We start from the raw sequence: 27297 nt of genomic DNA on the forward strand, positions 1-27297 counted from the left end.
TAAAATTCATTCCCTGTTAGCTTAACTTTGCCATCCAGGAGAAGAGAATACAAAGGTGTGACACCTCACTCAAGCAGTAGCTCAGCAGGTAGCTTTAGCTCCATGGCGTGGGGCCACACTGCCAGACCACTTGGTTAGGTGCCAATGCATGTTTTGCCATGCATGTGCCTCAGCTACCATTGAAAAATGCTGGTTTATAACTTGCTCTGTTGAGAACTGCCCCTTTTTTGCAACTCTTTTTGAAAAAGTGCCTGCACAGAGGGAAAAAAAGCAAAAATCCCATCATAGGCCTCCACATTTAGTGTCTGTTTCCAAGGAGGACAACCTTCTGAAAACCCATCCTATCTTCCCAGCTTGGTTTCTAAGACTCAGAATGGATGCTCCCTTTCTTGAACAGGACCTCCAGAAACAGTTCTGCAGGCCCCTAGGAACACTTACACATGCACACAAAGGGACAAATGATCAAGTCCATACTTGTGCAAAATTCTCTGTAGATGATGTCTGAAAGAATTCAGCATTGCTGAATTATGCACAGCTTGCTAATGCACTGTTGCAGCATCTACCACAGATCTCCACAGAATATTATTATTAATTAGTATTAGTTTCTTGTGTGTTCATTTAAAATGTTACTTTAGAAGGTTCAGCAGGAAGAGCCATACCAGCTTCTGTTGCTTGGCTACACAGCATAGGCTGTGTTTTTAGTGTTTTTAGAGCATTCCTTACAATCCAATCCCTGTGTGGCATGGAGTAAGTGGAGATAAATAATTGACAGGTGCTCTGGGTCCAAAGACCACAGCTGGAATCCCTATCACTGGTGGCTCCTGGTGGCATTGGTGGCTTGGAGCCACCCTGAAGCCCAGATGCCAGGGTGCAGGATTCAGGCAATTATGTGCTGCTGGAGCAGCCATTCCTCTTCCTCTCCAAAGAGGAAGCAGCAGGAGTGACTTGTTATGAGACAACAAGGAAGTTTAAGGAATTCCTGTATTGTTATCCACTTGCTAAATTTCATTTACCAGGACCCCATTTTTCTTCTTTAAAAGGGTGTGCCACATAATGCACTCAGGGGTGTCACAGTGCACTGTGAGATGGGACCACACTCCAGCACAGTGTGGGTGGAGGGAGGCAGAGATCTCTGAAGCTTGCTCTTGGGGAAAGAGGTTTATTGGGGGTCCAGGAATGCCCGAGCCTTGTGCTCTCAGGCGTAGCACGAGGCTGGGCTTAAGAGGACAGGAGAGGGGAGAGAGAAACGGAGGGTTTAGGAGAGGGGAAGCTCCAGGGGGGGAGGAAGTCCAAGAGGGGGGAGAGGTTCCAAGACGGGGAGGAAGTCCAAGAGGGGGGAGAGGTTCCAAGAGCGGGGAGAGGTTCCAAGAGGGGGAAGGGTCCAAGAGACCGCATGGCCCCTTGGAGCTCCCTTATCAGGGGCTCCCAGGTGGGCCGGGACAAGGCATGGGCCAATGGGGTTACAGACACTGATGTTTTAGGGGCAGGTATAGAGGTGTGGGATGAGCCACAATCTTTTGGGGGGTGGGATGGAACAGTCCATTTCACTCCAGGATTCATCCAAGGGCAGAAGTGACATCCGGCTAGCTGAGAGAACAATCATATCTATCTATCCTCTGCAACAGTGCACGACCTGCATTAACCTTATTTCTTATTGCAGATGGCACTGCTGGAACTGCTGGAGCAGTTTGCCTAATGACACATGACAAGCCAAAGGCAGAAAGAAGAAATAAAGCAAGGAATCCCAACAACTAATCCTAACCTTACTACCACTGGGGAAAAACCAGACTTTTCTCTCAGCATACCCACTTGCAGTGCTAATTTCCCCTACAAGCCATTCTGTGGGCTATTTTTTGCCACACTCTTGATTTTGAGCAAGACTCAAAATACAAGAGACACCAGTAGAAATGTCTCTCTCTAGCACAGTGCACCCAGGGCAGGAGGCAGTGCTGGTGGCACAGCTCTGGCCCCAAATTCCCAAATTCATGGTCTCCTCCAGTAGTTATTGATGAAGAAACATAAAGCTTGGCCTCTCCTTTCAGACTGAATGCAAACACTCTCAGCACTGAGCCACATGCTCTGGCTAGGATGGGTGAAAAACCAAAATGCTGTGGGAGAAACTGGACTTGATTTGAAAATCTCCCCCTTTAAGCTTCCTTACAAACACTGAAATTCATTGCATCACTTTCTTGTTCACATTTAAATTAACCTAAACAATTATAAACTAGCTGAAACCGTGATATAATTAAAACAGCACTGGTCTAGCTCAAGCTTTTTCCCTCTTGGCATTCTTGGGTTTGGATCAATACATCTCAGCCTCTCAAAATGTTGTCCTGTACATGACATATTACAGACTGAGGCTGGAACCCTGATATATATACCAGTAATAGAACTGCAATTTGGAAGAAAATAATAAATATGCATGATGGCTTAGAATCACAGCACTATGTGGCATATTGCATTCCATGTTTTAGCAACCACATTTAGCTTTGTGCTTTTTAACGTTGATAACAACTTTGAAACAAATATGCTAACATTAAAGCTCAGGTACACTTACATATTGTCTATTAGCCTATAACAAAATTACTCAAATTGAAGAAATAGCTGTTTTAAAATCAATTTGGAAATACTCCACACTGAATAAAGCAAGTAGAAAATCAGACTACTTTATCAAGAAGGTGCTGTGAATTTTAAAGATTTAAAAAAATCCACCATCCATAATGCAGCCAAAATCATGACACTTCAATGTCATTTTGAGTGTTTTTCAACACTTGATGTTAAAAGCAGTTTAAGATTCTGTTCCTACGCTAACCCAGAGAAAGGCAGGATTGATTTTTGAGATTTAAAAGCCCATGTTTTAATGCTGCAGTCAGAATCCATCCAGCAGGCAGCCTCTTTGTCATGCAGAGGACAAACAGCAGCATCAGCCCCTCTTCCACACTGTCCCCTCCAACCAAAGGCAGCTGGCACAGCTGAAGGCTTCAGTACCAGAGGGATTTCCAGGATCAAAGCTATTTTCCTTGAGCAATTGGAAAGGTCAACATTTTGGCTTCTGGCTTTGCCTGAAAACCAGAAAAATAAAAGGTGACAGATCTCACCAGACTCATCTGTGACTTGTTTGTTTCCACCTGGCTTTTACAAATCAGGTAGAACAGGTTTCTTGAGGGCTTGCATGGAGGGATGAATATTCCACTTTGGTTACCACCTGACTACCAGAAAAATGTGAGGCACTTTTAGCTTATTTTTTATGACACTCAAACACCTTCAACACCAACCAGTTACAAACACGTAGATTTTATCATGGACTTCTTGGATTCTCCTGATGCAACAAATATCCAAAGGTTAACACCCTGGATGGCCCTACCTATACATATAAGGCATCACAATGCTTGTTTTTAAAGGAAATCAATCTTACTTAAAGCTCCTTTACTTTCCAGAAAATTTTGCCCCTCAGAATATTTCCTTTTTCCTTCTCCACCTTGATAATTTGGCATTCGGCAAAACTCCAAAAGCCCATGCATGCAGGCTGCAGTGTAGGTGAGACCTTCCAGACATTTTCACTACTGTCAGTAGGGTTGTTCTGCAATGTTTCCAACTCTTCAGGCAGCCTGAATACCATAAAAACCTGCCAGCTCCCTTAAATGAAAAAAACAACCAAAAGCCCTGACTGTGCCGCCACACTCCAAACAGGAGGCACCTCTCTGCTGGCGGCCAGGGAAATACACTTCTGGTTTTTTAAAAAATCCTTTTTTTCTCCCTTGCATTATTAACAATGCTTACATGGTAAAACTAACAATTTTATTTCAAAGGGATGCTTTATGAAGGTGCGTTGCTGCTAAATTCAGTCAGACTTTTCTGGCATAACTTCTACTGAGCACTACTTGAATGAAGGAAATAAAAAAGACCAGTAAGCACCATCACAAATAGGGAGCAACTCATAAAAAGGTATTTAATAGGCAGTTTCTTCACCTCCCTTTGTTAACAGCCTGTGTGCTGATCTTACCACAGACTGCAATTTTGGTGAACATTTCAATCCAAAAACACTTGATTAAATAATTGCATGGGTTTTGGTTAAAAAAAATTATAGAAACCATAGAGAAATGCTGATTTCACCAGTCCACTGGCAAACCAAAGATGATATTCCAATCTTCAAATCTACATTTTATATATATAGGTTTTACATTTTTAAAAACTTACACTAAATATATATTATCATTTTGAACTTTGGCATTCCACCCTTTTTACTGAAATACTGTGAATCAAAGAAATTGAGTATCAAACTCTCTTTGTGCTAGATGTATATATATCCTCATAGGTATTTAGTGGCAAGTTATTAAATGTCACTATTCATTCAGACAGGACATTTTATATCTTTCTTAAAGGAAAAAAAAAAAACAAAACAAAACCCATCTATGTAAAATTTGCAGCAATATTTCAGAGCCTGACTCTGGTATCAATGTGTCCTGGACTGTAAGATAAGTGTGTATTCTATTTGCCATCTGTTAGAGGTGGGGCAGCTCTCTGCTGTTCATTGGGCAGTTTTCTTTATCTCTTCCGAAAACCAATCCTCCCTCCAGGAGACATCTGCTGTTAATGGGCTATTAATTATAAATTATCTTCTGTTAATGTGTTATTGCTTGTCCCTGTGTGGCTGATAAAATTCCATCATCCCATTGTGAGATGCTCCACCCAGAGGGAGGGGCCAAGCATTCCTACCTGGATATAATCTGACTTTGGAACACCACAGCAGCCTTAGCTCACTGCATTCCCAGAGGAGCAGCTTTCTTCCCCACTGCATTTCCAGAGGAGCAGCTTTCTTCCCCACTGCATTCCCAGAGGAGGAGCTTTCTTCCCACTGCATTTCCAGAGGAGCAGCTTTCTTCCCCACTGCATTCCCAGAGGGAACCACTTTCTTCCCCACTGCATTCCCAGAGGGAGCCCAGGCCCATCTCCCCCAGCCCTGGAGCTTCAGAGGAAAACTCCCCCCTTTGTCCAGGATCCCTGCTCCAGAAGAAGCACAGCTGGCACTGCAGGAGGGATGAGCCACCATGGGATAGGACTGCTGCCACCATCCTGACCCACAGGGGGTCAGGACTATTCTGACTCTGTCGGTGGCTTTTTTTGTTTGTTTGTTTGTACTACAACATTTGTATTTTTAGTTTTTCTAGTAAAGAACTGTTATTCCTATTCCCATATCTTTGCCTGAGAGCCTTTCAATTTCAAAATTGCAATAATTCAGAGGGAGGGGTTTTACATTTTCCATTTCAAGGCAGAGTTCCTGCCTTCGTTAGCAGACACCTGTCTCTTCAAACCTAGACACAATGACTTCTTCTCTCAGATGTTCAGAAACAGAGGTGGTCAAGCAGAACATCCCCTGTGCTTTGCTGAGTTGTCACATGCCAAGTTGCAGAGGCAGGCATGGTGTCAGCGTCGCGCCGGGAAGCGAGACCACCCCGTCTGCACCTCTCCTTCTGGCATAAACAGCAAAAAAAGACAGGAGGATTTCCGTGTTTAGCATTTCCCAACATCAAATCACAAAGGTGTCTGATAAGTATTTACATTGGAAGATGCTGTTCTGGGGTGAAGTACAGCAGTGTTACATATCCCTTATCTAAGAACTAAGCACTGTATTCACTTCCATGGAGGGCTTTAAGGCCCCCAGACATTAGCCCAAAGCAAAACCACATTGTCTCCATTTAATTACCTATCTTTTCATACTTACTGTGATCCAAATTACTGAGTTAAACAAAATGGTTACTAGTAACAGGAGACCATTGATAACCAGCAAGCTGAGGTGGGTGTACGTGCACGGAGTTCAAAAGAAAATGATGTTGCTGCATGCTGTTTACTTCTACAGCATGAATTTATAAAGTGAATTAGCAAAAATTAAAAGCATTAAAGCCCCAGGAACCGATGAAGTCAAAGAGAAATAGAAAATGGATTCACTCCTAAAAAGATAAAATTATTTAACAACTTATTAAAACAGTTCATCACTGTAATTAAAATCCAAGTGCCTAGAAAAAAGTGCCACAAGAAAGGTAATTATTTATGAGGAGACTTTAAAAAACCATTCACAGTGAATTTGGGAGAGAATCAGCCTGAAAGAGTTGGTAGTAAAAGGAAATTGTTTGTTTATTCATAAAACATTTTGGTCTAGCCTACCACAAAGAATCCCTAACATCTGCTCAATGGCAGCTGTAAGTAACATTAGGAACACTCAGCCAATTTATATCTTTCCTTTTTATTAAAAAATAAACAGGTCTTTTTAAATTATTCACTAGTAAATTAACATAAAAATCAGTGCTGTAGCTAACCACATTTTGTGGAAAGGCATCTACAAGCTTTGCATGATCGTGATGATCTCAATCTTTCTACATTTCAATGACTACTTTGCACTTTATGTGATGTCCCACCTAATTCAGCAAGTGAAAATGTAGAAAAGTTACAAACCATACAGGAGTCACTGCCATGAATAATACAAAATGCACAACTGATACTTCAAAAGCCATATTAGTTGCCTCCTTCTGACTTTAACTGATTCCATTCCTATCTTTCCTTTGCCTTCTGCCGAACAAAAATTCCCCTCAAATAATCTCAGATCTCTCCTGCTTTTTTCACAAATAAGGCATTCATTAAACAGGAAGCAGCAACAAAATACAGTGGTGCTACTGATTAATAATTATTTGTTCTTATCTGCAGCTCTGCATGTTCTCGTGTTTCACTCCAAAACTGTGTTCTTAAGATAGTAAAAAAGGAACAGGAACACTTCAAACCTAGAAGCTTCTCTTTACCTCTCACTGACTTTTTTTTTTACTCAATCTCTTCAACATTTTAGAAGACAAATATATTACTTTCTTCTTGAGTTTCTCTCCCAGCTTCAGTTCTTACTTCATAATAGAAGCAAGTGCCTGCAATGAACTCACCAAGATGTTGTTCAAGGACATGGAGTAGCTCTGCTTATTTTACTAGGATATTTTTGTTTTACTTCTAGGGAAAAAGTAAGTGTTTCTGCAGTGCTCTCTGGAGACACTGAGTTTAAAGCTGAGCTGTAATTCTAACCCAGGCACTGGAAATGGCATCCTTACAATAGCACAGGGTCCACCCAGCTGAAGTTCCTGGAGGACTCTGCCTTGAAGCTGCAGCCGTGCTGCCACTGGCGACCAAGAGAGCTGCTGAGAAGCTGGATGTGCTGAGATCCAGAGCAGCTGCAAACACAGTGCCTGATTACAACATAAACCTAGTTATTTAGCTACCAACAGCATGTATATGGTGTCAGGGTAGCAGAGAACCAGCTGAAAAATGCCACCCCTCCTCTTCCTTGGCCTAGGATTCCCAAGAGACACAGCATCCCTCTCCATCTTATCCCAGAGAACAGCTTCCACATCTTGGGGTCAGCTCTGTTCCAAAGCTCTGTTTATGAGGAAGGCTTTGTGCTTCCTTTGAGTTCTGCACAGGTTCATTTTCCAGGACTAGTGGGAAACAGGCTTTTGAAGATACATGACTCACAATTTTTTATTCCATAAGTTCAGTGTGATGCATGAAATATGGAACACCATCCCTTGTTTCCTTTTTGGTCCATTGCAGATGAATTAACAGTGACAAACTACAAGATTTCATTCCTGAGATGTTTGGGATAGGCTGGTAAATTCAACATTGGACTGGCAACATAACTGCAAAGGTGGAAAGAAGATGTTATACTCAAGAAGAGCTCCTGGTATCACCAAGAGGGAATCTTTTCTACATCTTGGATTTAGGGAGAACTCAACCTTAGGAATCAGCTGCAGTTGTACACTGCAGATAAGTCACTTTATAGCCCAAATAGATAGCAGGAAAGAAACTTCAAAGGTACAAAACTCAATCAGATGTCAGATCCCTGTTGACTTGCCATGAAGACTATGGCCTTTGCTGTCAATTTAGTCTTTGAAAAATTCCCTCAGAAGAACTCCTACAGACACCTCTGGGAAAGCTATTGTCTGTAGTAACTATAAAGTACAGGCAGAAATCTTAAATTGTCTTATATGAGATATGCTTAACTTTAAAACTGTAATTTCTGAAAAGGAATTGAAAAAAAAGAAAAAAAAAACCAACAAAAAAAAAAAAAAAAAAAAAACCAAAAAAAAACCAAACCAACAACAAAACCAAATCAGGAACATTTCCCAGGGGATGAAATTCTCACATATAGTGTCAAAAAAGGTAATATCTTCTATTTTTTGTTCACAATCTGAGCTGTAACAACAAGAACCAGAAGAACATAGAAAGGCCGGGAGACAGACTCCAAGTAACCCAGGTACCTGCCAAGGAAATTCAAGTTCCTTGTGTAACTCATCAAAAACATTGCAAGCAACCACAGAGGCAACCTGGAAGAGTCTGTTTCCAAATACCATTGAAGTGAGCATATTCTATGATAAATGCATTTGCATTTGACCAGTCCTGTGTAGCTCAGTGAGGAATGTGTTCATGCACCCCAGCAGTCAGCTGGGGTGTTCAGTGTTTCCCTGCACTTCATGATATAACACTTCAACAAAAACCAGTGCAGCATCAGCACCATTAGGACATGATTTGTTAAAGGCTCATGGATGTCTATGTTGATGTTAGTGTGTTTTAATATGCAGGTTTAGCACTCAGGTAAGGAAACAATCCATGCTCTACATATGGGAAACTTCTTGGTTTTGTCCCACTTTTATGGCTTAACTGGTATTTCACTTCTCACACACTGTTTGTGCTCATCTCTTGTTACACTTCTTTGTTTTTATCTGTGTCCTTATGATAAAATGGTATATTCAAGTGAGTATCCACAGTTCTTTAAAATAACCTAATGATGTTCAAGATCACATATTCCTGATGTATTTTCCCACTCAATACATTTCTCTTCACAAGTCTAAATCCACATTGCTGCTGCCATGAGCATATGTCTTCAAATTAGACAGGCAAAATCACTAGGCATAGATACCTTAAAAAGCAGCAGCAATTAAAAAAAAAATCCAGGACCTACAACCCTAAAATCATGCTTAGTGTATTTCCACATCTGTATTAGGCTTCTGTTAAGGAACTGGATTTTCTAACTCGTGTTCCTACATGCAATCTTTTTTAATATTTCATAAGCCAATTTTATATAATTGATAGGTACAGTAAATTAAATATTTATTTCTATTTTTCACTGGTTTAGTAGAATTTAACACCTGCTACTGACAGAATAAAAAAACCCAACCTGAAATATTAAAGAAATAGATAGTACCAAGTACATCTACTGATTTTACATAATATTTCCATGTTTTAAAATTGCATTCTCTCAAACCATTACCTTCAATACCAGAGCTTCACAGATGCAAAGTTTTTTGCCAGGAAGCCCTGTTATTTTGTTGGCATATTTAACTGGAACTATTCACTGTGCAACAATTTCTGAGTCTGATGCGATATGAAACTTCACAAGTTTTAACTCAAATTCTAACAAGTTATTTAACATAGAAACAAGGTTTCATTCATGGAGAAAATTAACCCAACAGGGGTGCTTTCTCACCTCTCTGCATCAGTTGTTATAAATTGGAAGTATACCATTCAGATATTCCTTAATTAACATGTTTTGGAAAGATCTTGAATATCAGCAAAAGTAAAGTGCCATTCAGGCACTGAGGATAATTTGCTAATAGAAAGTTGACCTCACTCAACACAAGTGTGTTACTCTGTCAGTACCTGCTATTTCACAACCCATTCCAAAGGGTGGAGCATAAAGAACTGTGGGAGTCCAGGACATCCCTCTGGCTGCCCTGGCTGTCTCCAGACCCTAGCAGGGGGCTCAGAGACCTTGGCATGAAATCAAAAACACCTGTGGCTTTGATTTTAGCCCGTGGAAAAAGCTGCCAACTCTGTATGAGCAACTACAAGCTACAAGGGTTTAGTAGTGTGATAGTTGAAATTAACACAGGGTGAAAAAGGAGGATTTTGGGGCTTTTTAGAATGGGGTTAAAGGGGACAAGAGGGAGGAATTTGGGCGTGTCCTGATCTTCTTCTCCTTCTTCTTTGCCCTCCATGTCTTGCTGTGATGGTGACACTTTTCTATTGGTTTAAGGTAGGGCCACACTGTCCAACATAAATGATAGGTATTGACACATTATTGTAAATATAGTACATGTAGTTTTTGGTATAAAATGTAAACACTGCCCTAGAGAGCAGACAGAATGCCATGGCCTCCTTGCTAGACAGAGCTCAGCAGGTCAGAGAAAGAATGTTATAGATAAGGAAAAATAAACAACCTTGAGAAGCCGACCCTACATATTCCAGACTCCTTCTTTGGCTGCATGGGCTGAGAAACAAGGACTTTTACACTCTTGGGGTCACCTCGACACCCAGACCCCAAGAAAGAACAGCCCCTTTCCTAAAGGTCAGGAAGCAGAAATCAGTGTTCAAACCCTTGTCCTCAGAGAGAAGGACAAGCCTGGGGTTTCTGAGGAGAAACAGACAGAACAGGTGAAAAGGGGACACAGCAGAACTCTCCTTTTGGAAGAACATTTTGGGGCAGAGTGCTGTGAGAACAGCTGGAGGAAAGGCACTTCCCTGCTGCTCCTGTCTGCTGCACAAAGCATCACTTCAGAGCTCTGCTGGTTCCCACCACCACTGTCACTCCCAGGGCTGGTTGTACAGGAAATCACAGCCAGCAGCTCCCACCAGAAAATTTCCAGAACTTCTTTTATTCTGTTTCCTGATTTGAATCATGACCAAGAGTATTCCATTTTCATGCACATACACAGAAATTTCTACCTTCTAACAAGAGGAACACACTTCTGTTCATATCTTAATGTACTAAGCCTCACAGAGGTTCTATAAAACGTGCAAATGCTAATTTTACACACAGAAAACCAGAGAGGCAAGTAGAGTTATCAGAAGTCATGATATGCTGGAAGTCATTCTGCAACCTCAAACCCATCTTCTGGCTTCCTGAGCTGGTGTTCTGGTGAGAAGTGCTTGGAAATAGCACTTTTTCTATTTTTAAGGGGAGATGGTGGAGGGAGAAAGTCAGGTGGTGGTGTGGGTAACACAAAATCAAACAAACAGGTACAGAGCTGACAAGTTTTACACTGTTTTACACGGCTATTTTTTCTTTGACTTCCTTGGAGGGTATATATTCTTATTTTCTGATCACAGGAGAACACCATTAATAGAACAGACACAAAAATTAGTAAAAAATGCAGAAAATTAGCTGAGTTGCCAAGCATCCTGCTCTGACAAATATGAATGGCCCCAGATAAAGATCTCCCCTCAGACATGGCTGTGTAGGCAGGCACGCAGCTCAGTAAGCACATAAATAAATGCATAACAAAATGTACCATTGCATGCACGTCTGGGTTTTTAACAAACTGCAAACAAATGAGGCTTCACTGTATGCACTCTAACTCTGTTCTCACTTCACAGATTCTTTCTATCTTTATTTTTCCCCCAACATCTTTGTTTCTCTCAAGTGTTACTTCTGTCTTCTACTTACCCATGCAGGGTTCTGTTGACTCAACTGGAAAGACTTTTCATGAGAGCCTGCCCCAGCCTGTCTCAACCAATTTCTATTTCTTCACTTCTGTTTCCCTACACACATATTACTGAGTTCCAGATAGATTTTTAAGTCTCATTTCACATTCCTTCAAGGTCTGCTTTCCTCAAGCCCCACTTTTTTGTGGTTGGTAGTTTTGTTTTGTTTGTTTTTTTTTTTTTGTTTTTTTTTGGGTTTGTTTTTTTTTTTTTTTGTTTTTGTTGGGTTTGTTTGTTTTTTGCTATGGTCTTTCTAGGGCATCTCATCAGCAATTCAAACCTGAGGATATTGTGACTGCATTGTTGGAACTTTTAAATTCCAAGCTTATCTATCACGCCTACATTATTTCTAGTGATTAGCTGCAGTATCACTGTTAAGCTTGTAGGCAATTACCTCATTTAAGGGTGCATCCTTGTAGTGCCTCAGTGAACATGCTGTTAGCAGCATTTTCATACTGCTGGCTTTTTTATTTCTCTCCATTCTGTACCAGAACAGATGAAGTCACTTTCTTCTGTTCCAACCTTTTTAGGCTGATTGTATTTAAAGATACTCCATCTTTTGATCTTACACTTAATTCAGAAACTTTGTTCATCCATTATATCATTCAAAACTTTGAGACAGACTGCCACACTGCATCTTTGTTTTCCACAGTGTGTTTTGAGCTTGTTCTTTGCACTAAACTTTCAGTGATGTTAACTAGAACTTTGAAGATGCTCAACAACCACAGGCTATGCAGAATGCAGGACATCTGCTGCAGCAGACAGGGAAGTGATCAGCTTCCAGTGTAATTCCACAGCAATAATCACTGTCCTAACAAGCCCCTTAAGCAGCCAACTGCAACCACCTCTACACCAGATAGTGGCCAGGAAAGCCTCAGTCACCAGTCAGTGCCAAGTACTCTTCCCACGCACTCCTAGGAATAAGGATTGCCTGACCTGCCCCCAGCCCCATACTGGGCTGGAAGTCCAGAGCTGAACATCATCTGCCACCCTGGAGAGTACTCAGAGACAAATCACAGCCACAGAAAGTGTTTCTGATTTCTGACGGGTGTTTTACAGGTAGAGTGTGCCTTTTACAGATCAAACCAAACACGGCTGGTTGTATTTCAGACAAGTAAAGACACAAAGTGAAATTTTGTGTTACCAAGCTTCCTCCCTTGGCTTGCCTTTTATTTGCAAATGCCCTGGGCTCTAAAAGCTGACTGACTTGGAATCAAATTACAGCTGAAGTTGTAGACACATAATTAAATCAACACATAATACAACTCACATGCTACTGAGGGGGGGGACCCTTGATTTTTGTATTGAGCACAAGACTTAAAGCCAGAAACTCACAAGTGATCTCAGTTTGACTTTTGCTTTGTCTGTTATTATCTTTGTCATGTATTTCACAAGGCAATTTTAAGATTTACTCTGCTAATGTCAGTTATGAGCTTTGAAGACATGAGGTACTAAGTGCCAAGTATTATTATTTATTCAGTAGTCTTGTTTTCTATGTTAGTTGCATTTGAGCAAAGCAAGCCTTGCTTTTTAGTCAGTTTTGCTAATTTGGTTTCCTTGGTCTCTCATTTTTCATGAAACAGTCACTGGGCAGAAGTTTTGGTTCCTAGTGGTCCACATCCAGCAGTAGAGGAAGTGAGCCCCTGTACTCAAATGGCTGCTAGCATGTTTACAGCCCCACCACATAACCCTGCTCAGAACAAATCTGTGCAAGAAAGTGCTCAGAACAACATCAGCTATTGGCATCCTCGAGTTTGTCTTCCCTAATATTAACCCCAGGATAAAAATCTTTTTTTAGAGCTGAGGTAAAAGCTTTGTGTAGCCAGGCAATCTTTTGTGATGTTCCAAACCATCTCTCTCTCCTATGAACTGCAACACAAAGATTTTCCTCACTGTTTGTGGTTTTGTGTTATTTCTGTTCACTTTGGAATGAACAGCATCAGAGGATCTAAAACCATTTCTAGTCACATATTCAATGTGTTTTAATTTTCCCCCTCTAGACATCAGAAACCTTATTGCTTCAGCCACCTTCTGCTACTTCTTGCAGGATTACTTGTGCTAGGGAACTTCAGAAGTTGGTTCATTTTAGGACTAACTCACTCCCTTCATAAATTCAATGTTTACATTAGTCAGTATCTTCACATATTTGACTAATTGTTTAATGACCCATGAAAAAATTGTTTAAAACCCATACATTAGTGAGCTGCAGAAGAACATTTATCACTCCTGTTCTTTACACAGGTTCTTGTTTAGATATAGACAAAGAAAACAAGTATCTTTCACATGTCACTGCTGTGCTCCTGCAGCTTCCCAAAGTGTCATAAAAGGAGCAGTTTTCATAGTCAAAATTACACAGATCAAGTTTTCACTTTCAAAGTACTCTTTCCTAGCCTGCATATCTTTATGATTATGAATTGTTACACAGTACAATAAAGACTTGGAATTAGGTAATTTGGCTTTCCAGAATAAAAAATCTTTCATATAAGCAGAATATGCAATTAAGTCATCAACAGCTTTACTGAAGTATTCCTTTCCCACTGCAAGTTCATCTTTCCCTTCCTTGTCTGCCTTGTCTGCCTTCCTTGCCTGTTTCTGATGTTTGTGCCAAAAAACAGAAGTTTAAAAATGGCCCACCTCTCTACTATGTACAAGAACGCTTTCTTGAATGTTCACAAGAAGAAACTGAGAAATTTCTTCCTGAAAATTCTCACTGAAGAAATATGTAATAGTTACAACTAGCATGGGGGAGTAAGGCACCCATCTGTGTTCCTTAGGACTGTGTATTCCAAGAGACTACTTAGGCACAGACTTGAGTGTCTCCTGCTGTAGAAATGGACATGATTTACACAAGGATACACCAGACACTGAACACCACTAATTACTTTACTCTCTGTCCCCAAAGCAGAGCCAAAAATGCAGCCAGTTTTCTTGAGAAGCTCGTGTACTCAAATCACCACCAGGACTTGAAGAAGTACAAGAAATGGCAGTGGATGCTATAACCCAATGACCCAGAATTCCCTAATTCAGTGCGAGGGGTTTTTCTCAGGCAGCTTTCCAAAATCAGGGTGCTCCTTAGGCAGTAGGACTGCTCTGCAAAGCTCCCTGCCATCTTGCCCTCCTCAGCACGGCATAATTATTATTCTTGCCAGGTGAGTCACTGTCCTTAGAGGGATGTCAGTCTCTTTCACTCAGAAATAGCTTCTCAAATATTCCAGAAGAATTTATGGCGTGCCAGTCAAGTTGGTAAAGGCATGGTTAAAATAATTTAAGACACCTGTGTGTTTCCACCCATTCTGATGTCTTTCCCCTCGTGCACTTTACTAGAGAAGAGGAAGTAGCCATGGAGAATTATTTCAGAGACAGCAAGAGTCAGGAGCCACCAGTTCACACAGAGGAAAATTATATATAATATACTAGTTTATATTATATACAATTAATATCATTATATTATATTAATAATGCATATACTATATAGTTACATTATATAATATTATTCTATGATAATACATATATAATATATTATATATTATATAATTATCAATAATATATATTATATATTTTTATATTATCCCTTCTATAATATACATTCTATATTATTATTTTAGAAATTTATATTACATTACATTACATTACATTACATTACATTATATTATATTATATTATATTATATTATATTATATTATATTATATTATATTATATTATATTATATTATATTATATTATATTATATTATATTATATGTATTAAATTAATCCCCTGGTGGCTTTGTGCTTCAGGACCTTGGTGAATGTGTTCATGCTCAGCAAGGCACTGCAAATATCTGTAACCCCAGGATTTGGTGCTCCCCACATGACAGGCTGGAATCATGGATGGTGAAGCAAGAACACTTTGAGGACTGCACATCCTCAGTTGCATTGATACAACTGCATGCAAAGCAAGGCTGTAAACCAGATTACTGAGACTGTGACCACTTTAAAAAAAACCCAAAATACTGCCAACCAATCCAAAACCCCACAGCAAACTAGTTAACCCTTTTCTGGAATAATTTTCAACTGTAATTCTTTGAAAACTCAGTTTACAATGACACATGAGAAGCACTTCTAACGGCACAGCTGAAGGAACTGTATTTTGCTGTAAAGGACAGGAGGAACTAGCCAGAGGCAGCAAGAACTTCTAAAGCCACTTTTTCAGTTGAATCCACTATACTATGGATTCACTTTCTCCCCAAAATGAGACTAATAAAACAAAATTCAACTGGAATTCGAGGCTCTCAGCACTTCTGACAAGTTGGAGTCTGAAAGCCTGGCCCTCAATGGATGTATGTAGAGTGCAAATAAATTCTTATTTTTATGCCTACTCACAAAGAAAAAGCAAAAGACTGAAATAAGGAAATTACTGGATATATTCAGATGGATAAGTATCTTGTAAAATGAATAACTAGGCAAGGAAAATCATTAACAATAGAGCCATCTGCTGTATTTCATAAAAACTACACCAGCAAAATTCTGAAAATGGTAAAATGCTTTACAAGCTGAATTTCTCACTACTCAGTGGTACAAAAAGTGATCATAATGATTAGTGCATCAGTTTAAATAAGAGGAAATGCGTATTTCTTAGACCTCTTCTAATTAAAAGCAATATTTAGTGGCATAATACTGATCCTCAGTGTCTAATGGTACTAATTGACATTGTAGCTGGGCTTGTTAGAAGCCTGAAATGCTCTCCATTCCATTTGAATCAGAGAAGCACGGAATTGTGTATGGTGACAGTGAGGCCAGCAGCAAACTGAACATTTATTTAAATACTGACAAGACACTTGATTACGTTTTTCTTGCTTTAATGTAAGAATTTCAAGTCTGAATAAAAAAAAAAGGAGGAAAAAAAATCAACATAAAAAATGAGGGGAAGACTAGAAGACAGACTAACCCAAGTGGTTCTTAGTATATCTTTACACTTCTAGGAATAAACTTGAGGAGCCCACTTTCAAGCACAGTGGGAAAAGCTAGTACATGGGAGCCAATTCCCAATTTTGTATCTCTAACCTAGCACTAAAACACAGAACTGTAATCCTGGTTCAGCTAGGAAAATTGTACCAAAGCTGCAAAGAGAAAATGTACTGCTGAAAATCTGGGATCAAATGGGTGCTAAGCTATGCAAAAACATAACACCTGCAAAGAATGCACAGCCCCTGGGAACTCTGCTCTGTTTTGGAAGGTTGCTTTCCTGAGCTGCCCTCTCAGAGGTGGTTAGAAATGATCACAAACCAAAACTGAGAGCTTTTGGCATGACTCTTCACTGGGAAGTTACCCTTGCATTTAAAACAAGCTTGTGAACCACCTACCCACATCCTATCTGTGGGTCACCACAAATGCCTCCAACAGTGTGTCTGCCCCAAATGTCTTTATTACATTTTCTGATCACATCAGATGTTGGACAACTTGCTCCTACAACTCTTGCCATCCAGCAGTTTCTTACTTAACGTTTCATACAGTTTTTTGTAGGTTACACAAAACAAGTGAGTGAACAAGTGACTTTATTACTCCACCTGCAGCTTCAGTAATTGCTACACACGTTTTTTCTACCATCGACAAAACCAAACTTCCAGGACCGGAAGTTTTTAAGCCTCATAAAGACATTCTTAGCTTAAAAGGAGATTTACCTGCCATCATAGCTATCATACTGGCTTTGTAGACATTGGCAAGGGAGCCCAGTTCACCTGTAGCCAAGATTGTTTTCATGTGAGCTTCTCCACAGGCTGCACGGCACAGACGGATCTCCTCGTACAGACCTGAGGATAAAAGCATGTGGAAATGATCAAAGTTGCCTGAGAGATATTTTCAAGTATGGCTGTAATTTCCACTCCTGGATTAATTTCCAATCTTATAATTAGTCGTAGCACTCAGGAACTTAAGTTTTGTAAGTTCAATAAATTACATGACTGGAGGTAATTAACAACGCCGTGCGGTTTCAAACTTTAGTTAATAGCTATTAATGTTCTCTCAAAATACAAATGTACGAAATACCCATGAATACATCAGGAGTAAAAAATGCTATGATAGTAAAGATTGATATTAAACCAGCTGTCCCAGCAATAAATATGGTAGTAGTTTGAATCAGTACTCAGAGATAGCTATGTTTTTCTCTGCACCTGGCCAGTGAAACCCTCCCTTTTACCCTACTGGTAAAATTCAGCAGCGCTCCCACAAAAGTTTACACAGAGGGAGACTAAAAGAGCCAGAAAATAATTAAGCATTGCTGTCAGAAGTTGGCTGCTTGGGGATGTTTAAGATTGCTCCAGTGTGGGGAGAAAAGCAGCTCTTAGAGTGCACATTCACCATTTCTGGATTTTGAATTTTAAAAAAACTAAGATGCAAAATAAACAAACAGGATGCTTTGCAAGAGGGTTTTTTTTTGACAAAATGTACTCAATCTTCAAACACATAATCAAAAAGTTCTTTGACAGGAGGCTAAAATACAGCTTTAAATAGGTGTAAAACAGTCCAGGCTAGAAAGACTTTTGTTTTCTTCAGCAATACTAGACTTCTTTTCCCCTCAGCCCTTAAGTGAGACCTGGAAGCATGGGGCAGGGTTTGGCAGCTGTGGCAGGGCCCTCATCCCACTGATGCCATGGGCACACCAGGGTGTCCAGGGCTGGGACTGCTGGGCTGCCCTTCTGAGACACGCTGCACACATTAGCAGACAACTGGCTGATGCACTTAGCAAGTCCCTTTATAGACACCAGGCTTCACCTTGTTTCTCACTGTGTACCAAAGGTGTGAATTAATCAGTACTAGCATGCAGTCTAACATGTTTTATTGATCAATTGGTGATGCTCCAGAAACCTACATCAAATCGAGGCTCAAAAAGGAAACACAAAGGACCTGTGCTATATATATATATATTTTTTTTGTGCATTTAATAACCCTGCTCATGTTAGAGCCAAATGAAATCTCTTTTTGTGGGGTGACTCTTTCCTGAAGCTTTTGAAAACCCAGAGAAAGCAGCTTTCTTCTTCTTCTAGTTTCAGTAACAAGAGGAAAAAGTTTTCCCTACCTTCGAGATACGCCACCAAAAATGTCAAAATAAAATCAACAAAATGTACATTTAGGTTGGATTCCACGGAAAGAAATTACATCCTCACAGCTGTTGTTCCCTGGCACTGCAGCTCCAGCACCCTCTCTTGCAGTTGGAAGGTACTTCTACATGCAATTAGCGTCAAGCTCATTTGAGCAGCCTTGCTGCCTGCCAGCACACATCATCCCACGGCCAGGAACGACTCAGGATCCTCAATCATCCGTGTCTGTCAGCTTAGCTGGGGTGGAGGAAAAGTGGGCACACTTCAGTGGGGCAGGTGTGTAGGTAAGAAATGCTGTTCTTTATTCAGAGATCAATTATTGCAGACAATAGCTGATGTTCACAGGGCATTTTTAACCCCACAGTAAAAGTACAAATAGAAATGCAACTACATTTGGGACAGAGCACCCCAGTCCCAGTGCGAGCTGGAACTGCTTTGATACAGAACAAGTGTGAAAACTCCTACTCCTCTCAAAAATAAGAGAAGTTTCAGTACTCAGTCAGATTGAAATCAAGGCACAAATAACGGGATTATACTGAAAATCTTGGGCACATGTCTAAAGTATGGGTGCAGTCAGACACACTAGAAAATGTACTGTTTCAAGGAGTGCTGGGCTTCCTGTGGGACAGTTTGTGCTGCCAAAAAGTCCAGCATTAACGACTCAGTTCCATCCAGCTGAACAGCAGCAGGATCAAGGCTGGGTGCTACAAAGGCAGGAGTATCTGTGAGCTGTGCAGAACACCAGCAACTGCCACAGCACACACAGCATCTCTGGTGAGCAGCAGTGGCATGAAGATTTTGACCTAAAAACTCTGTCACGGGGAGCCCTGCAGGCATATTTTCAACTAATGAGCTAAGAACACCACAAAGAGGTTGCAAGAGAATTTCTTTTTTACTCCTAAAACCAAAGAAAAAGCAAAAGCTCTCAAAGCAAACAGCCAGTACTCTCCAGCGTATTAAACAAAGCACCAATATTATCCATTCTAAAAGCAGTCTAAATTTTAAGTCAGGGAAAAAAAAAAAAAAACAAAAAAGCAAAAAAAGACACTAAAACCCAAACCAATAAACCCACAAAAAAACCCCAAAGCAAGCCAACATATATAGAATATACCTGGAGCCAGCTGCTCACTAATACAGTCTGCAGTAGCTCTACTGACCTAGCTGTTAAAATGGATATGACATAAGAACTCTTCTACTTTGCACCGCTTGAGGTACCTGACAGTTTAAATGAACTTTAAATCTGCTTAAAATCACAAAATAAAGGGCATAATCCAAACCTCTTACAAAGGAAATGAAAATATTAAAGGAGGAAAAAAAAAACACACTCCTTAATTTTTTATGGAATAGCTCTTCTTCAAAAATATGGTGATAAAAACACTTTTTAAAAAAAATTTCCATGTTTTGGTGTTATAATCTAGTCAGTGACAATGAATAGAAATTGAGATGAGAAGATGTTTTGATTTCTGTTAGCCCAAAATATCAAGGTGATTGTGATGGCCTGGAAACTGGAAAATGAGCTGGAGCCCCTTCTGTCTGGCATGTTAATGGCAGGTTTGTTAACAAAATGACAAGCACAAGGCCATCAGCACAACACAACTCCCTCACATATGTGCAACTCCAGGAATTCACATTCTGAAAACAGAGCTGGGCTGCAGGAGCCCAAGCTGCTGCTGCCAACACCAGACAGAATCTGTGCAGCAGGGCAGTCTGCACATCTAGAAATGGTAAAGCCAACTATTTATCATTAATAGTAATTAATTACTATTATTAATTACTCCTGAACAACGTGGGGAGGCTTCTCCAAGGCTCTGGAGCAGGGAGTGTGTTCTGCCTGCGCTGTTTATGAAGTATGTAGCACAAAATAGTGTCCCAGTCCCTGATCAAAGCCTCTAAATCCACACCTAAAAAATCAGCAGCAGTGAAAAGAACTTTTCATAATGAAGTTATATCATGGATGCAGCCATGCTCCAATTCCTCAGAGTATAACTGAGTTTTTTTCCCTTTTCTTATAGGAAAATTTAACTGCCACAGAGCAAATTATGGATGAACAATGCTCCTACAGCCACTGACAGTGTAGCATGTCCAGGTGTTTTCCAGCAGCTGTGGAATTAGCACTAACACTACTGCACCCCACACAACTTCAGAGGGTACAGCAAATGCTGATGACAGGGGAAAAAAAGAATAATAAATAGATCCAATATATTTCAACAATTTGTTGGTCAGTTTGATCACAAAGACTCCACATTCTGTGCCTAAAGGAAGCATCCAAATTGATAATTTATGTTTAATCCATACTTTGTCAAGTAATACAAGACAACAGCTGAGTAAACTATTATAAAGTAATATTGCTTTAAAAGCTAAAAGCTTATAAAAGGTATGTAAATTCATAAACTTAAATCTCATATAATGTTACTTTCTTATGTAATTTAGCTGTCCAATAAAGCTGCTTTCATACTCAGCATTTAAAAGATCTTAACAATTACTTTGCAAAGATCTGGAAAATACATTCTGAGTGTCATAAAGAGCTCCAGCAATATTCAAAACTTCTTTAAAATAATTTGACATAATTGGACATACACTAAAATATTTAATAACAAAACAAGCCTTTGAAGCAAATCACAAAGCAACACTATTCTATTGTGGTGACCCCAATTATTGCACACGCTAGAAGAAAAGCTAAAAATGAACTAAAAAGCACTCCACCACATAGATTTTTTTCAATAAATTCTCAAGTTGTGAAGACTGTCAGCATAAGAAAATACCCATAGAAGCATATTATTGTTATTATTATTGTTATTTTTGTTACTATTCTAATGACTACCACTTTCATAAGTTACAATAGAACTGTGAGGCAGCTTTAATTGACAAAGCACCTTAAACACAGGAACTATTTAATTTTATGTAATATAGGGATTTAGCCTAAAAAATCCTTCTTTATCCCTTCTTCTAGATTCCTTGTAAGTGTTTTATAGATTATTCTGTATTATCATTAATCACACAGGTAACATATCTATTGAAAGCTAAACAGGAAGACAGAACACTAGATTTTCACCAAAACATCTAGATCACTGAATGAAATACCTTTCTTTTTATATAGGAAAGTCAAATATTATAATTTTTCACCTTGTGGCATCTCTATGGCAAGTAAATTCTGTTCCTGAAGTAGCTTTTCTTCAAGCTTATGTAAACATGTGTCACAAACAGACTCAGATTCATGAATAAACTGAGGAAATTATTTGGAAATCATTTTAAATCTGCCATCGGTAAGAAAAAAATTTATTTATTTATTTAGTTAGTTAGTTAGTTTTATGCATAACATATATTCTATATTCTATATTCTATATTCTATATTCTATATTCTATATATTCTATATTCTATATATTCTGTATTCTATATTCTATATTCTATATTCTATATTCTATATTCTACATTATATATTATATATTATATATTATATATTATATATTATATATTATATATTATATATTATATATTAATTTAGTATTTATATTTATATTTATACCTATATCTATATTTATATCTATATTTATATTTATATATGTGATTGTCTTAATATAAATATAAATATAAATATAAATATAAATATAAATATAAATATAAATATAAATATAAATATAAATATAAATATAAATATAAATATAAATATAAATATAAATATATATCAATAAATATATATATTATATAGAATATATATATTATATATAATATATTTCTATATTATATATAAATAATATATATAATTATTTTATAGTATATATAGAACATACAGTTATATCTAGTTTATCTATCTATAATATCTATATTTTATTTCTATCTATTTATATCAATATAAATATCTATAACATATATATGTAAGATATATATTAAAAAAGGATGGCTTTCAACCTTGTCAAGACTTCAGCTTTGGATAAAAATATGCATACCAAATAAAAAGCCATCCCTAATTTACTTATTTAGTAAAATGACAGCTTTAAATCATATCTATCATTGCTTTGTCTGCATACTCCTCCCTTGTAATTTGTGACCACAAAGAGTAGTTCATCTCCCATGCAGAGCAAGCTAACAACACACATCCAGCTCATTTCAGTCATGATCCAAACTCTCTCTCTGAATCCAAGCCCTGCATTTCTACTCTGAGTTCTCCTTCATATTAAAAAAACGCAAAATTATGAATCCTTAAATAACTAAGATCAAAAGTATGGAGACTGCAAATACTACAAAAGAGGCCAAGATATGACAGCAAGGAAACCAGTCCTGAAGACACAGATGCAGGAAGACGGGGGGGTTTTGGTTCATTTCTAACTGTTAATTGAAAGAAGACCAGAAAACATGATCTTTTACCATGATTTCTGTTATTTCCTTAAATAAAGTCAGGCACCAGGCCTTCACTATAAAATCTGCCAAGCAAATAGGATATTATGGCACTGCATTATACAGATAAAAGGAAAATTCATTCCAAGACTGTAGATGTGTCTACCTTCACATGGAGATTAGTTATAGGAGCACTGTCAGCACTTAAGGCAAACATTCACAGTACATTAAGGATGCAATTAGAGCAAAAACCATCTTCAGCATTATTGTTCCTACTAATTAGTACTAGTCTACAGACGCCAGAACATCAATAATAATACGAAGAGTCAATTTGTACCCTCAACTTTCAGCAAAAAGAAAGCAACTAAAATATGTGTATTTGTCAAGAAATGAAACATGTATATTTAAAAAGGTATCATCTACATTAGCAGCCCCTTGGGCTTTCTAACAAAACTCTTCAAATAATTAGGCTTTACTTGCTAGTTTTTTGAATGCTGTACACAAAATTCTCTAAAGTCACTGAGGGAATAGAACTGAATTTTCAAACCACAAAGTCATTCTGCCTGCCCAGCCTGACACAGCTTCCAACAGGATTCCTCTCAAAAAAATGCAACCCTTTGTCATAAATTGATTAAATAGTTTTTATTTAGCTCAGAGCCCCAGATTATCAGTTATTCTGAGGGGAGAGACCAAATTCTTCAAGGATTGATGGAGAGATTTGGGGAAGAGACAAAGACAGACCTTGCATGTGCATATAGAAAGGTTTAGGCTCCTTGCCAAAGGAACTTTTTTACTTACCTTCCCACTGGCCAGTCAGCACCAGACTCCTGCTAATGACAATGTCAATCTCTCGGGCACCATATTCCACTGCCAGCCTTATTTCAGCCAGTTTTGTCTCCAGAGGAGTTTGTCCAGATGGAAACCCAGCAGCCACTAGCATGAAAGGGGTGCAGAGAGAAGGAAGAAATGCTTTATGAATGTGTTAAAGTTTTATAAATAGACCATAAAATTGAAAATACCAGTAATACAGCAAAAAGTTTGAATGTTATTCTTTTTTATTAATGCTTGACATGATTAAAAAAATCTACAGGCACTTCATCCTACTCTCTCTTCACCAATAAGAAACATTGGTTCTACCCTCAAAAACCAATGTTCAGCAAGGTAAGTGCATCTTCTGAAAAGATCTTTCACGTGCCTTTGTTTTCCAGAACAGCAAACAATCTGATATGAAGCAATATATATTTTTTTTATTTTCTCCAATTCTTTTAAGCAGTATCTTCACTTAAAACATAATAATGTTGTTTAACGGTTAAATCATAATATAGCGAAAATTGGTTTCAATGAGTTCTATTTAAAATTATGTACAAAAATTTATGTACAAAACCCAAAGGTAACTTTGGAAATTGAAAAAATAATGGCTCTGTCAGAGATTTTCCTTCTCTCTGACATATAAATGCATTTAGTACATATTTTTCCCCTACACAGCAATGAAACAAGAACAAAAAACTCACATGTATCTTAGCATTAAACACCTGATCTAATGTCGCTATAGGACACGTGAAAGCACGATGCGAGCCACCTGCTATTAGCAAGGTAAAGAAGAAAGTTTATTATCTGACTCTGACTTTTATACTTTCCCAAAGGTGACATTGTATTGGAGAGTGAATGGACCACCTCTCCAAAGATATTGGACAAACTACTAGTATATCAAGTTTTCTCCACCCCCATAAAAGAATGTAAACAATATGTTGTTTACAGAAATTGTGTGGGAAAGTTCTCCAAAATAATGTAAACTTAGAAGGCTTTAGAAAGTCTTAAGAATCAGGGTGACAATCCAACTTCAAAGTCAGCCCTGCTTTGAGCAGGGGGTTGGACCAGATCATGTCCAGAGCTCCCTTCCAACCTGAGTAATTCCTTTATTTTACTTCTTGCTTCCTGTAAATTCAGGACTTGTCCCTCATGCGTGGTGACTGGAGAAGAGCCAACTCTGTTAGGTTTTGGATGTCCTGACACTGTGGCTGCTCAGCAGGCAACAACCCCTGGCTCTGCTGACAACTTCCTTGAAGCTCAGCCTGTCGGATGTGCTGCTTTTGGCTGGAATAGTTATCCTCATTGTAGCTAGGGTGTTTTGGATTTGTGCAGGAAACAGTGTTGGCTCTCCAGGGATGGTTTGGTAAGTGCACAGTAGTGCCAGCCCAACACAGAGTCAAGGCCTTCTGTTGGTCAGTGGGCTGGGAGTGCACAAAAAAGCAGCTCTCATCTGAAACCACAAATTTTCTCACTTTTACTATTCCAATTCTCATCTCTCCTCCAGAAGTGGCTGTTTGAGCAGGTGTGTGGCACACAGTTACTGGCTTGGGCTAAACCTTGACACAGGATTACACTTAAAAGCCAAATATGATAGGGAAAAGAAACCTTTATTAGAATTCACATCATCATCATCATCATCATCATCATCATCTACTTAGTGTATACTGATACTTGTCCAGCACTCTATCTCAATTTCCTCTATCCTGGTGAGAAAAACACTGATATATTTTAAAGGCCTCTTGGAGGAGCTTCCAGCAAAAAGACTTGGCATTCCTGATAAGCTTGAAGTTGGAAGACAACAAAAGATTACACCAGAAGAAAATCATCCTTCCATTCCCTTCCTTCTGTTACCTTTTCACCTTACTCCCTGACACAAAAGCAAGTCCAAACTCCTGGATTTCTCTACATATTTTATAACATCAAATTATTTAATGGGACATTTTCAAATAAAGCATACCTGAAGCCACTGGTATGTTACAACCAGCAGCCTTGAGGGTGCTCACTGCATCAGAGACTCTTGCAGGATACACACAAACTGCTCCGACAGTGATACCTGCAAAAGTCACAGTTCCCTTTTTCATATAATTCAGAGAATTCCACCTTTTCCATAAGCACGTGTGCATTGTCCTCACCTCCCACTCCTGTGTTCTACAAGGATCTTAAGCACCACACCAGGGATTTTGTTATACATCTCAATGTATAACAATATATGCTCAAATGGTTCAGGAAATTCTCACACTGTTTCCTCTCTCACATTCCTTCACCTGACCCTGGGAGCAAGTCTGCATAAGCAGGAGTTAAAACTCCAAGATTTGTATTGACAGACTCACAGTTTAATGCCAACACACACAGTTAAGACTTGATCACAGTTATGCTTGATCAGCAAAGTGATGCAAGAGAAACTGCACTGCCAAGCTCTGTTCTTACTTGTGCAAGTTAGACTGAGCCCAGCATCAACTGAGCAGTCTTTATGTTAATGCAGCCCTACTGCATTTCTAGCTCTTCTCTCAAACTCCCAGATAATTGACCTCATATTTTATACTTCAGCTGTCTAAGGAGTTCATAAATCCAAGTTTTTAAAAAAGACTAATCTTTGATATTTTATGTGTGTGGCTTCAGTCAGAGGCCTGATTCTCCTTTGGTCCACACCACTTCAAACAGTGGACCAACATCCTTTCCGAAAAGTGAGAAAATAACGAGGAAATGCAGACCTTTCCTCTAGAAAACACACACCCCAGAAGCTACCATACCTTTATCATGCATGTCCAAGGCTTTCAGCAGATCCTCTCTGATAGGGTGCTTTGCTTTAAAACACAGCCTTTGAACATTTGAAGGAGTATCATCGCCTGAGAGAGTGGTGAGGTCTATGCAGGTGACAGCTTTCAGCAGCCAAGCTGCCTGCAAAGGGAACAAAGCAAGGAATGGAGCATTTCTGTTTATACTTCCAAAGCCAAAGTGCCTTAGAAGTACAGGAATCAGAAGCCTGGCTCTCACCCTCACAATGGGGAAATGTATAGCATGTAACATATAAGCAAATAATGGCTTAGGATAGACATGCTGGCAGGTATTTGTTCATGTTTTCAGCAGTACCTAATGATACAGAGGATACTTCCTAAAAAAGGATCTCAAAAGGATCCACTTCCTTTTGTGTGAATCAGGAATAAAAAACATCCATAATTTTGGTGCAAGAAAAAAACCCCAAAAGTAAGAGGTAAGTGACAAGGTTAAAGCATTCTTTAGAAGGAAATGCTTCAGAATTTTGAAAGACTTTTTAAACAAAAAATGGAACAGAAGCTTAACTAAAATTTTTTGTGCTATTTTCTGCTGAGCTAAAGTTGAGCTTAAGACATAATTTTGAATTATCTGTTGAAGGTCTTCCAGAAAATGTTCATTTATAGTGACGGCTTCACTCAAAGGTGACTTTTCTTACAGAGCACTTGTACAGGGAGAGAGTTTGCAATGGCAATGGACTGGCCTCTGTCAGTCTAAGCCTGACTGACTGTATCTGCTTCTTCCTTTCATCCCATAATTATTTGAAAGGGGTTCTCCCTAGAAATAATTTTAT

At 38.9% G+C, this 27297-nt stretch overlaps 1 protein-coding gene across 1 annotated transcript in view; it reads right to left on the bottom strand.

Annotated features, from left to right (window-relative positions):
* DERA (deoxyribose-phosphate aldolase) overlaps nucleotides 1-27297 on the bottom strand; it is a 48455-nt gene that overhangs the window by 11408 nt on the left and 9750 nt on the right. The window contains exons 3-6 of the mRNA XM_021535160.3: nucleotides 26483-26630; nucleotides 25690-25785; nucleotides 23721-23855; nucleotides 17174-17302 (exon numbers count right to left, since the gene is read on the bottom strand). Of these exons, the coding sequence (XP_021390835.2) occupies nucleotides 17174-17302; nucleotides 23721-23855; nucleotides 25690-25785; nucleotides 26483-26630 (508 nt within the window). The remainder of the gene's footprint in view (nucleotides 1-17173; nucleotides 17303-23720; nucleotides 23856-25689; nucleotides 25786-26482; nucleotides 26631-27297) is intronic.

Source organism: Lonchura striata, chromosome 1A (assembly GCF_050655825.1).
Source record: "Lonchura striata isolate lonStrDom1 chromosome 1A, ASM5065582v1, whole genome shotgun sequence".
Classification (NCBI taxonomy): domain Eukaryota; kingdom Metazoa; phylum Chordata; class Aves; order Passeriformes; family Estrildidae; genus Lonchura; species Lonchura striata.